Genomic DNA, 12,163 nt, shown 5'->3' with positions numbered 1-12,163 from the left:
CTGCTCCCAGGTCACCACTCAGCCCAAAGAATGCAACTCGGTGTTGCAAACTAAGGGCTGAGTGGTTGGACCTGGGCTCGAACGTGGATAGTCAGCGAGGTTTTTCATTTTGGGGGGGACACTTAACTAATGGTGTGTACCAACCTGCGACACGAGGCAGGCTTTACGGAATAATTGTATTACTCTCAAATTGTAGCAATTATATACCCATGGTAAGTCCAATTCTTTATATCCAGATGCAAATTTGATATCGCTGTGTTGATAAGTGTGCGTGGTAAGCGGGCGCGACTCCGCTCTCACTCAGTGCAAACGACCCCACAGTAGCGGTATGAGCGCGGCTGCCTGAAGTGAAGCGGGAGGCGCACGACCTGGCTTGAAATACTCCGTCCTGTAAGGTATGCGCTGTTTCCCATCGTGCGTCGCCATGTGACGCGCGACCAAGGCGTCGCTCCCATGCTCTTGAAAATAGCCGTGGGGCTCTCACCAAACCTCGTCAAATGAAGATTGCCTCAGTGGCAGCCGATCAGACACCGTAGGCGATGAGTACCATGTATGGGTCAGGTGAGGCTTGAAGAAAAGGGATTGCACGCTGAGATCTGCATACGACGAGGCTCATGGATGTGCGAATCCTCATAGAGAATGAAGAAAGCAGACGACTCATTTCGCAATGATTTGATAAAGACATAAAGTAATGGGGCAATGCATGATGCAAAGAAATGATGATGTTCGATGCGAAGACCTCTCAGGGCGACCTCCTTGGTGAGGCAGCGCGTATCATCACGGGCATTTAGACAATAGCAAGACAATAGGGAGATGACAATAGTGATAGAGACAAACTTCAGGATATTGATCAGCCATGAATTGAAATCGCACAATGTTAATGGGTGAGAGACACGGGCAGGTGGGAGGTGCGCGATGTCATGGAGTGGACTGAGGAGGATGCAGTGAGGTTTGAAGCTCTGACGTTGTGAAGAGACGCGTCAAACTTCGCGCACTACGCCACTTCGGGGAACGGCAGCCCACACCTTCCACGTGCGCCTTCCACGAACACTTCTATCAACTTGACCATCACTATGCGAGCTAGGTCTTGGTATAATGTTATCCTGATGGATCTCCTAAGTCCTCGAATCTGCCTCAGCTTCGTTGCAGCTTTCCATCAGAATCGGCCATCGGCTACCGCTAGTCGGCAGAGCGGGCTCGGTCTAGGTGGTTGCTGGCTCAGAGTGAGAGAGATGCTGAGCCTACAGATGTCTTGAAGCGGGGCTTCATACTTCAAGAAGCGCGAAAGAGAGGAGCTCAGGTAGACGCTAATGGAATCGGCTTTATGACGAAGAACAGGAATGCGACGACTTGGTTGCGTACATTTACTGATAGCCCATAACCGGTCACAGCCATTACCATAACACCGCTGCGACACGTACCAGCGCTCTTGTTTTTTTAGGTAATTTTGCTTATGCAGACAGGACTCAAGCCCTTGTACTTCGACGGAAGGTAGAGAGACTTCGAGGCTAACGCGAACGCTTTGACAGACAACCATCTCGCTCATCATTGTCGAGCTCTGATCGTGTCTTGGCCTGCCTTGAGCGAAGGTTCGGACTCATCATAATAACTGTCGCGACACGGGTTGCGGCCATTGTGGGCCAATCGATATGGATGTAATACAGCCACGAAGATCTCGCTTCGATAGTTCAATCGCCACCAACATCACCAACACGCTATATAGCAAGTCAAGTCATCTTTTGGCTGTTCACATTACTCCTTAGCTTCTATCAGCATCAGCGTCAGCCAACCGACATACAGCATGGAAGCGGTTATTATTGGCTGCACCCACTCGCAGGATCGACGCCTCTTTCTCAATGCTCACACCTATACGAACCATCTAAAGCCCTTCTGCGGACACATGTACTGATCACAACCGGCAAAGCTTTTCAGCGTACACCAAGCCTCTCACCGGATGAGCTTTCGAAATGTTGAGGATTTATGGCGTCAGCACGGCAGGCTCAAACTGTTAGCATGAGAATCTTCCAGCCATCTCTCGACGAACTATAAGACCATCAATCCGCCGTACATAGGAAGCCAGCACTTCATCCCTCAATCTCCTCCGTCAAGATCTCCAGACGATTGTCATCAAACATGCATCTCCACTCCACTCTCGCCATAATCTCGACCCTCGGCTTCGCCGCCACCAGCGTCGCCTATGATAGCATAGGTTTCACAACATGGAACTGCACTGATTGCACCCCGGTACCTGGAACCTTCTGCTCCACTGGAAGCCGTAGCAACCTCCCTCCCAATCAATGCTACCCAATGTGGAACGGCAGCTTCACGATGAAAACATTCGGCGCTACTCTGCCGTCTTGCCAAGGTATTGAACCTACACACCCACATCGCCGCGCTGTACAAACTGACTGGTCTTCCAGTGAACCTTTACACAAGTTACGACTGCAGCGGAGCTGCCGAAGTGCACAAGGAGAACGGCGGTCGATGCGAGAGCAAGGGCCCTACGAACTCGTACAAGCTTACTTGCTAAGACTTTTGATAACCAGGAGAGGCATTGCCAAATTGGCCCTTTTCTAGGAGTGTTATCTTCTTTTTCGAACTCCTGGACTGATACTGCCGCTCACTGTTCATTCAACACTTGGCAGTAGCGGCTTATATAGTTCAGCTCTTAGTATACTAGATTGCAATGGAAGGCGTCCTCGAATCTCCATCAAATTGCGTAGCTATCGCGTAAATATGCACACAACTTCTTGCTGTGATTCTTAACCTTCCAGCACTAATCAGCTTGGGCTGTCGAGGGCCGCACTGAGACCTTTAACATGGTTTGGACGAATGCCGACGATCTGCACAATCAGCACTCACAACAGATCTTCACTTCCCAACGAAAAGAGGTCGGGAGTCGTGATAGCTGTCGCTACGCACACCAGGAAGCTATTCACAAGTGACGGGGAGAGAATGAGGAACAGCGATGAAGAGTTGGGAAATTGTGATTATAATGCTACCTTGGGCATATGAGACCCGTCACCCGCTCACGGGCGAGGTAACTATCGAACAGTAAAAGACCAGGGAGTGATAAGCCCCTATGGAATGATCAGAGATTTTGCATCTCAAAGAGAGACTGCAGAGCTCTCCTCATGGGAACTCAATCGCACAGGAAGATACCTGCCAGCTTCCAAGCCATTCATCTACGCACCCCCGCCAACCTCCACCAGAATTTTGACCTGGTTGTCCTTGTCGTTGATCAGGCTCTTGAACCCCTTCTCTTCAACTTCGGTAAGAGCAATCCTCTGTGTGATCATCTCTTTCGGGTCCATATCTCCCCTGCTCAGCGCATCAATCACTTCCTGGAAGTCGCCGATCTCGTAAGTCGCAATGCCCATGTAAGTCCTCTCCTTGAAGTTGAAGTCGTTGGTGAAGATCGTGCAAGGCTTCTCCCATATGGCAATGTTGACGATGCAGCCTCGAGCACGGGTGGCATGTACGGCCTGGTTGAGAGCAGCCTGAACGCCAGCACAGTCGTAGACTACGTGTACACCTTTGCCTCCGGTGAGTTCGCGACAGCGCTTGGCAAGGTCTTCCTTGGTGGGGTCAATGATGTAGTGCGCTCCGAATTTTCTCGCAAACTCCTGTCTCTTTCTGCTCACTTCTGAGACAATGATCCGATCGCAGCCTTTAGCCTTCAGGGCTAGGATTGTTGATATACCGATGGGCCCACCTCCCAAAACCAAAGCAACATCGTCTTTCTTGAAAGGGCTGATCTTGACTGCGTGCCAGCCGACAGCGAGGGGCTCGACGAGCGCACCAATCTCGAGTGGAACATTGTCAGGGAGATGATATAGGGTAGAGGTTGGAACGACGATGTGATCCGCAAGACCACCGCCCCAACCAGACAGGCCGATGAAGCCGTTGGACCAGCAGCAGTTTTGCAGACCTTCCTCGCAGGCGCCGCAGGTGTCGTCGTAGATGATGGGCTGGATGACAACTCTATCACCGGCTTTGTAGTCAGTAACACCCTCGCCGACTTCCTCTACTGTGCCACTGAACTCATGTCCGAAGGTTAGTGGAACCGTCTCCCCGGTGATTGGGTGGGGCGTTGTAGGGCAGAGATTCGCGCCACCTAGGTGCTCAGCTATGGTCCGCATGTTCGTCATTCAAGTACATACCCAAATATTCGTGGAGGTATAAAGCAACGTCAGTCTCGCTGTCTCAAGTTTTACATTTTGGTCCATACCTGATCCGCAAATTCCCACCCATGCCGGTTTTACTTTGACTTGCCCGGCTTTGACTTGGGGTACCGGAATCCTCTCGTATCGCAAATCACGCTGCCCGTGGAATCGCAGCGCATTCATCGAGTTGTTGTCTGTCGCGGCGGCCATGATGATAGAATCCGGTCCACGATATGCAAGTGTAATTCAAGGTAACTTGAAGATAGTGGAGGATAGCAGAAGAGAAGGACAGAAGTACTTGGTCAAGGTGGCGCAGGTGGTTTGGCTCCTTCCATGGCCGACAAACAGACGTCGCGCTCATTTCCCCGGATTCGGTCAGTCCGTTGGCTTCGGTCTGTTCCTACTGGCAAGCGCATGTGTGCACCTGCTGCCCAAGATCACGGAATGCCTAAAAGGGTAAGCCTCCGGTTCATCACCCCGCATTCACGATGCGGGGTACCAGGTGGCATGGCAAATGGCCGGAAGCTTGACAACGCGAACCGATTTGCACTGGAGGAACCAAGTTCTGGACGAGCTCATCCATATCAGCTCGGCTCATGCGCATGCCATTGTAGCAGTATAAGAGCCGCGTGCCACTGAGGACTAGCTTGGTGCACCCGCGTACACAATCCTGGATCCTGAGCATATCCTACTGCATGCGCACTCATTGGTCGACGCTGCACGGAAAGGCAACAAAAAAACAAACTCTGGATACACCTACCGATGACCTACCGATGAGAGATGAAGTGTGAGGCCCGGGTTATGACGTCGGCAACCAAAGCATGACGCTCGGCACTCGGAACAGCTACGTCGTCGTACTTTCCCCGTTTGGATCGAGCTCGGAAAATCTGTCATCGCCTTCGCTGAATTCGCCGGCGCTCGAATGCGACACTCTTACAGCACGATATCTGGACAACGAAGATGACAGGAGCTATACAAGCGCATTGACGATATCCACTGTAATTCGGTACGGTCGGAACGACCAGACGCGTATAGTGTGGATTAGCCAGCGCGACATGGCATGGTTTGCGATCTAGCCCTCGAAACCGTTGGCAGAACTCCGATGTGACGGTTAAAGTCGCGATCACTGACGCGTCAGTGACGGTCAAGAAAAAGGTACAATGCGCGCCATAGCGACAACGCGCTCGTGGCTGTAGGCCCACCCAATCAGGGAGCTGCAGGAGCCTCAACGGCGGGCACCCTCTCGTTCTCGTCCACTGTTATGACCTCACTAGACGAAACGCCATGGGCCGATTCTAACAGCTGGCGGCGGATTGACCGATGCTTGAAATACGTGTGCATGCCCCTCAACACCTGCCCCTCCATCATCTCTCTCACATCCCCAACAACATTTCCCATACTCCACTTCAAACCCAAACGCAACAATGCCCTACCCAGAGACCACCGACGCCTTCGCGGTGACCGACATCAAGAACTGGAGCACATTCAAGCGCCAGGAGGTTAGTCAATAAGCCAATCTTCCAATTGATAGCTGTACTGACATTTTCCCAGCTGCCCCTCAAGAAGTTTGAGGAGTACGACGTCGACATTGCCATTGACGCTTGCGGTGTATGCGCTTCAGATGTCCACACCATCACTGGAGGATGGGGCGAGGAACTGCCTCTACCCCTCTGCGTAGGACACGAGGTTATCGGCAAGGTCGTCAAGGTCGGTGACAAGGTCACCCGCGTCAAGGTTGGAGACCGCGCCGGTATTGGTGCTCAGATTGGCGCCGACCTTACTTGCGACCAATGCAAGAACGACCAGGAGAACTATTGCCCCAACCAAGTCGACACATACGGTGCTAAGCACAACGACGGCACCGTCGCACAGGGTGGATACTCCAGCCATATCCGTGGCCACGAGTACTTTGTCTTCAAGATCCCAGACAACCTCGACACTGCCCTCGCAGCACCCATGCTGTGCGCCGGTCTCACCACATACTCGCCTTTGAAGAGGTTAGGAGCTGGCCCCGGCAAGAAGGTCGGTATCATCGGACTTGGAGGACTTGGTCACTTCGGTGTACTCTGGTCCGTAGCCATGGGCGCCGACACCTACGTCATCTCGCACTCTCCCAACAAGAAGGAGGACGCGATGAAGATGGGTGCTAAGGACTTCATTGTCACCAAGGACAAGGGCTGGGCTGAGCCATGGAAGTTCCAGTTCGACTTCGTCATCAACACCGCTGATGCGACTGACAAGTTCGACCTCTCGGAATACTTCTCCATCCTCAAGGTCAACGGTACCTTCCACATGGTCGGCTTCCCTGACAACCCGCTCCCTGCCATGCCCGCTCAGATCTTCGCACCCAACGGTTGCTACATGGGCGCGTCCCACATCGGAAACAGGCCCGAGATGGAGGAGATGTTCCAGCTTGCATCCAAGCAGAACATCAAGAGTTGGGTACAGGAGATCCAGCTCAGCGAAGAGGGTATCAAGGAGGCAGTCGAACGCGTGTACAAGAACGACAACGTCAAGTACAGGCTCACACTTACTGGCTTCGACAAGGTCTTCGGCAAGAGGGCTTAGATGGCTGCAAGAGCAGTGTGGTTGCCTTCTAGTACATAATAGATATCTATGAATAATGATGAATTTTGACGAAACTATTGCGCACTTGCTGTCGTCATTCCTGCCCATCGCGCGCGCTCGCCCCACCAGATCTCAGCGCGTCGCGTAGTTTTCGCCGGCGGGGATTATCCTGCCCCAACACCACAAATACACAACCCCCACCTACTCCACGGTGCTCCTTCAATTCCCATCTAAGCCCCGATTGCCTCTCCACGATGCCGTCGGTGCCAATCCATCCCCCTAGCTCCTCCGCAACATCCTCTCGCGCCGAGAACCCCCTTCCGCAGCTCCTCCACACGCCCTCAGGCCTCGCCCTCATAGAAATCCAAGGCACAATCCACTTCCCTCCGCCTGCAGCCTCCGTAGCCTCCACACAAGTCGGCAAACTCGTCTTCCCATACTACAATCCCGTCATCAACGACCCGAGCGACACGAAATGGATGAAGCGCGTCTACATGTACGTCGGCAAGGGCCAGCGCATGACGGGCGAGTGCAAGAAGCTGCCCAAACCGCTTGGTGTCATGCGCAAGAGGGAAAAGACGGATGTGGAGGATGTGGAGATGAGTGGGCTTGGGGACGAGGATGGTGTGAGGGATGAGGAGCTGGAGATTGTGGAGGTGGTGAAGTACAAGATTGTGTTTTCGGCAAGACCGGAGCCTATTAGTGGTGTCGCTGAGGTGGATTGAGGAAGGGGAGGGTGGAGATGCTTTCGCCCAAGCCTGAGCTCCAGAACGGCCACTCGTGGTACACGTACAGCCTCCAAATGATCGAGCGACGATTGAAGACAAGCCCGCGCACGGCACGACGACCCTTTACACACGCAGAACAGCCACCGATCCGAGTGTCCGTATAGCACTGTCGCAAAAGAATGGAATATCATATTGCCACCCTTCGCGACCGTCCTGGCTTCGAGAAAGACTTCCAAGCAAGCCTCCATTGTACGCGATACGAGCTGTACCCGGGTTTGAAGGCTCGGTCGGCATTCCCTGCATGCGCTGCAGTCACAAAGATTTGATACAGCCAGTTGAACACCAGTATATTGATTAAGCAATTTGGCGTCGCACAAGCATATTGCTATTCAGCCTCGCACCCGGGTTCTGGTGCTCGCTTGTCGCCCTAGGGTACTTTAACCACTTTACGCGGCGACCACGGTCCGAATCATATCCAGCACGAGCACTATATCTGGCATCATGTGGTAGCGTTCTGGAATGAAGATGGAAGATATATGGTATCGGGATTGTACTTCAAAATGTCATATTCTCGAGAAGACAAGCAATTAGCTATCCACTTGACGCAGTTGTCATACCTTGCCTCATCATGCGTTGCTCGATTACAACTCTGCTAGCTCTGCTAGCGAGCACTGCTTATGCGGCTGTAGGAGATTGGCAGCAATGTATGCTCACCCGAAAGCGGCGCAAGTTCATGTACTAATGGAAAACTAGGTGGTGGTACGAACTGGTCTGGAGAGACAACATGCAGCACGAGTGCTGGCTGCGTCAAGATCAAGTAAGAGACTGAATCGCATCAATACCTCGTACATCAATGCTGACTTCTCAGCGATTACTACTCTCAATGCCAGCCCGGCGCAGCACCCGCACCAGCGCCTACGTCTACACCCAGGCCCTCCACTATGTCCACTATACCAGTACCGCCATCTACAACAGCCTCACCAAGCGCACCAACCACCACCAGCACGCCCGCAGGCACCGGCCCAGGCAAAACACTCCAAAGCGGCTACTACTGGATCCGCGGCGTCGCAGCCCCCAACTTCCACAAATACTTCCAAACAAACCCCCTCTACTCGACCGGCCCCGCCCTCCTCGGCGACTACACAACAGCCGGCCAGTTCCAAGTCGTCAGCGGCCAGCTCGTCCAACTCGTCTCCGCGCCTGGCGAACCCGTTAAGCTTCTCTACGCCGTGGTGTCTGAGGAGCGCTCGATCAACGGCATGTCGCTTGCTGTTAGTTTCTCGGAGAGTAAGAATACGTATGGTACGTTTGCGTGGGGCGGAGATGATCTTCAGTGGAGTGTTGCGGGTGTGAATCGGCCGAATAAGAGTGCGTGGTATGTGTGTGCTGGGCAGAAGTTGTATATCAATTTGGGGAATTATTTGTATCAGACGCCGAGTGGTTGCGCTGATCAGACTGTGCATTATTATAACGATATGACGGCGAACAACTAGGGCATACATGTATGCATGCTATTGGATTGAAGGACTTGGACGGCAGAGTGAAGAAGATTTAGGGGCGAGATAGATCAATTGAGTTGAAGAAACTACCGATCCAGACAAGAAGACGATGACTCATGAGAGCTCATGGCTAATTTAGTCGAATCTCCGTGTACCATTCAGTACCAATGCAGTGCTTTTGTTCTTTGTCGGAGCCTTTTCTTCCTCAGATCTTCCCTGTCATCTGCTCGACCTAGCAGAGGTAGCCAACGACGTCGCCGACAGTAGCGCAGTTGGCCATGAGGGGGTAATCGCACTGGCTACCATTGTTACCAGCCTCGCAGCGGAAGAGCGGGCAGGTGGAGTCGTAGGGACCACCGATCTGACGGACGACGTCGGTGAAAGGGTTTCCGTTCATGCAAGAAAGTTGGTACCTGCAGGAGTATTAGCATGGAATTTAGGAAGGCTTGAGGCCGGTACAAAGAGGCAGTAAAGGTGTGGGAAAGACAAATCTTAGTGAGGAGAAGAGATGAGAAGAGCTGACTTACCAGATCTTGTGATCCTCCTTAGCCCATGTCATCTGGTACTGATAGACCGTCTGCCAATCCGCTGGCTTGCGAGCGACCTTGACTATTCCCATGAATTAGCAATGCTTCTCATTGAAACTGCTCTTCACCTCCGCACTGTTCACTTACCAGAGTGTCCACAGCTATCCTCAAGAATAGGCACAGGCGTGATGAACTTCTGGCCCGCGCTGACCTTGACTTCCTCAGTGTCCTTGCCGCTCATCGGACCGCAGTTCTCGCCTTTGCCCATGCGCGCTCCGGGTTCTGCGGCGACGCCCTGGCGGACCCAGACATCGAAGCCGCAGTTGTTGTTGAGGACCAGGTGGATGGAAGGAGCGCTGTCGGGGAAGTTGGGGATGACGGTCGCGTTGGTGATGGAGAGGACCGAGAGGACAGTCAGGAACAGGAGGGTGAGGATGTACATGGTGGTGAGATTTTGGGTTTGACGAGAAGCTGTGCGGATGTGTTTTGCTTGACGCTGGTTGGGGTTGGAGAAGAAAAGATTGTGTTGAGTGGAGGGTCGTTGTTGCCTGAAAGATACAGTCCAAGTTTTGAGAGGTGAAGGTGAGGAAGGAGTGGAGGGGCGGTCTTGCCAGATAAAATGACGTCCAAGCTTTAAGAGGTGAAGGTGAGGAAGGTGGGTGACCTAACCAGGACTAGACCGCAGTCTAAGTCAAAGGCGCACTCTGCTTATCCTGAGCAACAGGGAGAGCTTTTTATGTGCCTCATTCTATCTTTTTATCACCTTAGCAGTGCATTTTGAGCAACACCGGTCGAGGTGCAGAAATGATGCCAAGCTCAGAGTCAAAGACGATGAGCGATCGAGTGCTAAGAGTCGAACCCGGACATTCAGTATTCCATGGGCGGTCGAGATATATTAGCGGTCAAACGATTAGTCAAGGGACTCATCTCGATGAGTTTAGGCGGTGCAAACACGCTGGCGTCGATGAGGCATGTCTTTCTAATGGCAGAGGAATTGTGGAATGAGACGCATGATCTATGTAATGCTTTCGTTAGAGCCGAGCAAGATGAGCGTATGAGACTGCCGTTCCAAAAGCTCCGGTGGGTCGAACAAGTTCAAGGACCATGCACGTTTGTCGTTCTCAAGTCGCTTCGGTGAAGGAGGTGGTCACGCGTGAAGTGCTTTTCCCTTATGGTCGACTTCATGTGTCTGGCACAGCCCATACGTGATAAGCCTCTCTACTACGAAGATTGTGGCAATGTACTCAAAGATCACTCTGAGTGCAGGACAAAGAGGATGTGCATAGTGATAGGTTATTGATTATTAATACATGAACGCCGAAGTGTCTCGCAGCATATCTATCTAGCGCATGTTGCGCATTTGCCAAATGCCATACAAAAGCCCTCTGATATCCAAGTCTATATAGTTCGCGAACACTCAGTGAACAACCTCGACTCCAAGTCAACAACGACCGTTATACCCGCCAGCCTACTCCAACCTACCACAGAGCACTCCGACAACACTACCGATGGTAGCGCATACAGGTTGAATCGGCCAGTCACATCCATGGACCGGGTCTTTACCGTACTGGCCAGGCGCGCAGTGAACGAAAGGACATGTGGGGCCGAAGCCAGCGAGGTAGCGCTCAACATCTTGGAAAGGCGCACCGTCCTCGGCAGAGAGATTGTACCACATACGGCCGTCATGTGGGTCCAAGGAGTACTCGATCTGGTAGACGTTGCGATCCTCGGGATGGTAGGCGACCTTGACTGGGTATGTGTTAGCAGGAGCGATTGAAGGTGATGAGGAAGCTTAGGAGATGAACAGGAAATACGTACTGTTGTGACCACACTGGTTCAGCTGACAAGGGAAGGGCGCCTTGTAACGATGGCCTGGTAGTACTTCCACCATCTGGGTCTCCCCAGCATGGTCGCAGGGCACTCCAAAGGAGTTGTTGGCAGCGATAGACAAACGAGCCCAGACGGAGAAGGGACAGTGGTTCCGAAGTTCACCTCGAATCTGAGGAATGTCTGGGTCACCCATGCCGATCCAACTAGGCACGGATATAGACGCCATCGAGGAGCCGGGTTCGATCAGTGAGGACATGTAGTGCTCTGGGGAGAAGACATGGCTCCAGTCCTTGGACATGTCTTGAGTCTTGAAATCAGTGGGAGCGGCGTTGGTGAACATGGTAAGGAAGCCGAGCGCAACTGTCCACGATTAGTCGAGCTTGAAGACTTCATGAGGCAACTTACCAGCGAAGTAACGGGAGGAGTACATCGTGTCGATGACGGGTAGATCGGAAAGGATCTAGGAGATCTGATATGTGGAAAGGGGGATATAAGATCGAGTACTGTATATAGGAATAGCTTTCGGAAGAAATTGCCGGTGAGGGAAGTCGGGGCTGGTGTGGGAGAGAAGGAACGAAGAAGTTCGCAGTTTATATGCGCCAATGGATGCACGCTACTGGCACTGTTACAGCGCGCTCTTACCGTCATAGCGACCAAAGACCCAGGTGACTCTTGCGATAATCGCACGTGTGAAGCAGGAGGCGGTGTTAGCCGGCGGAATGACGAAAAGAAGCCAAGGAACTGAGAGCGTTCGTCGCGGAAACGAGTGAGCGGGAAACGAAAGGCGACAAAGGCCATTTTGAGTTAGGTAAAGAGCACGTTCTTTGATCACGGGTGCCAGGTGG

The 12,163-nt window shown here is 52.6% G+C and overlaps 6 protein-coding genes across 6 annotated transcripts; 3 read left to right on the top strand and 3 right to left on the bottom strand.

The window, feature by feature from the left end:
* Nucleotides 1–3,185: 3,185 nt before the first annotated feature.
* Nucleotides 3,186–4,376, bottom strand: J4E93_009439 (uncharacterized protein; the record flags this gene model as incomplete). Its single annotated transcript, XM_049347331.1, has 3 exons — nucleotides 3,186–4,117; nucleotides 4,164–4,197; nucleotides 4,266–4,376. The coding sequence occupies 3 exons, from the start codon at nucleotides 4,374–4,376 to the stop codon at nucleotides 3,186–3,188; spliced, it is 1,077 nt and encodes a 358-aa protein (XP_049195599.1).
* Nucleotides 4,377–5,590: 1,214 nt separating this feature from the next.
* On the top strand, nucleotides 5,591–6,734 carry J4E93_009438 (uncharacterized protein; the record flags this gene model as incomplete). Its single annotated transcript, XM_049347330.1, has 2 exons — nucleotides 5,591–5,665; nucleotides 5,718–6,734. The coding sequence occupies 2 exons, from the start codon at nucleotides 5,591–5,593 to the stop codon at nucleotides 6,732–6,734; spliced, it is 1,092 nt and encodes a 363-aa protein (XP_049195598.1).
* Nucleotides 6,735–6,988: 254 nt separating this feature from the next.
* J4E93_009437 (uncharacterized protein) lies at nucleotides 6,989–7,459 on the top strand (the record flags this gene model as incomplete). Its single annotated transcript, XM_049347329.1, has 1 exon — nucleotides 6,989–7,459. One exon carries the CDS (start codon nucleotides 6,989–6,991, stop codon nucleotides 7,457–7,459), a length of 471 nt encoding a protein of 156 aa, XP_049195597.1.
* Nucleotides 7,460–8,403: 944 nt separating this feature from the next.
* On the top strand, nucleotides 8,404–8,955 carry J4E93_009436 (uncharacterized protein; the record flags this gene model as incomplete). Its single annotated transcript, XM_049347328.1, has 1 exon — nucleotides 8,404–8,955. One exon carries the CDS (start codon nucleotides 8,404–8,406, stop codon nucleotides 8,953–8,955), a length of 552 nt encoding a protein of 183 aa, XP_049195596.1.
* Nucleotides 8,956–9,193: 238 nt separating this feature from the next.
* Nucleotides 9,194–10,415, bottom strand: J4E93_009435 (uncharacterized protein; the record flags this gene model as incomplete). Its single annotated transcript, XM_049347327.1, has 4 exons — nucleotides 9,194–9,374; nucleotides 9,489–9,570; nucleotides 9,636–9,959; nucleotides 10,412–10,415. The coding sequence occupies 4 exons, from the start codon at nucleotides 10,413–10,415 to the stop codon at nucleotides 9,194–9,196; spliced, it is 591 nt and encodes a 196-aa protein (XP_049195595.1).
* A 541-nt stretch (nucleotides 10,416–10,956) lies between these two features.
* On the bottom strand, nucleotides 10,957–11,748 carry J4E93_009434 (uncharacterized protein; the record flags this gene model as incomplete). Its single annotated transcript, XM_049347326.1, has 3 exons — nucleotides 10,957–11,237; nucleotides 11,307–11,678; nucleotides 11,724–11,748. 3 exons carry the CDS (start codon nucleotides 11,746–11,748, stop codon nucleotides 10,957–10,959), a joined length of 678 nt encoding a protein of 225 aa, XP_049195594.1.
* Between the last annotated feature and the right edge of the window lie 415 nt (nucleotides 11,749–12,163).

Source organism: Alternaria ventricosa, assembly GCF_023758065.1.
Source record: "Alternaria ventricosa strain BMP 2768 chromosome Unknown scaffold_21, whole genome shotgun sequence".
Classification (NCBI taxonomy): Eukaryota; Fungi; Ascomycota; class Dothideomycetes; order Pleosporales; family Pleosporaceae; genus Alternaria; species Alternaria ventricosa.
Note: the sequence above shows the minus strand (reverse complement) of the source record. Positions and strands in the feature narration are given on the sequence as shown.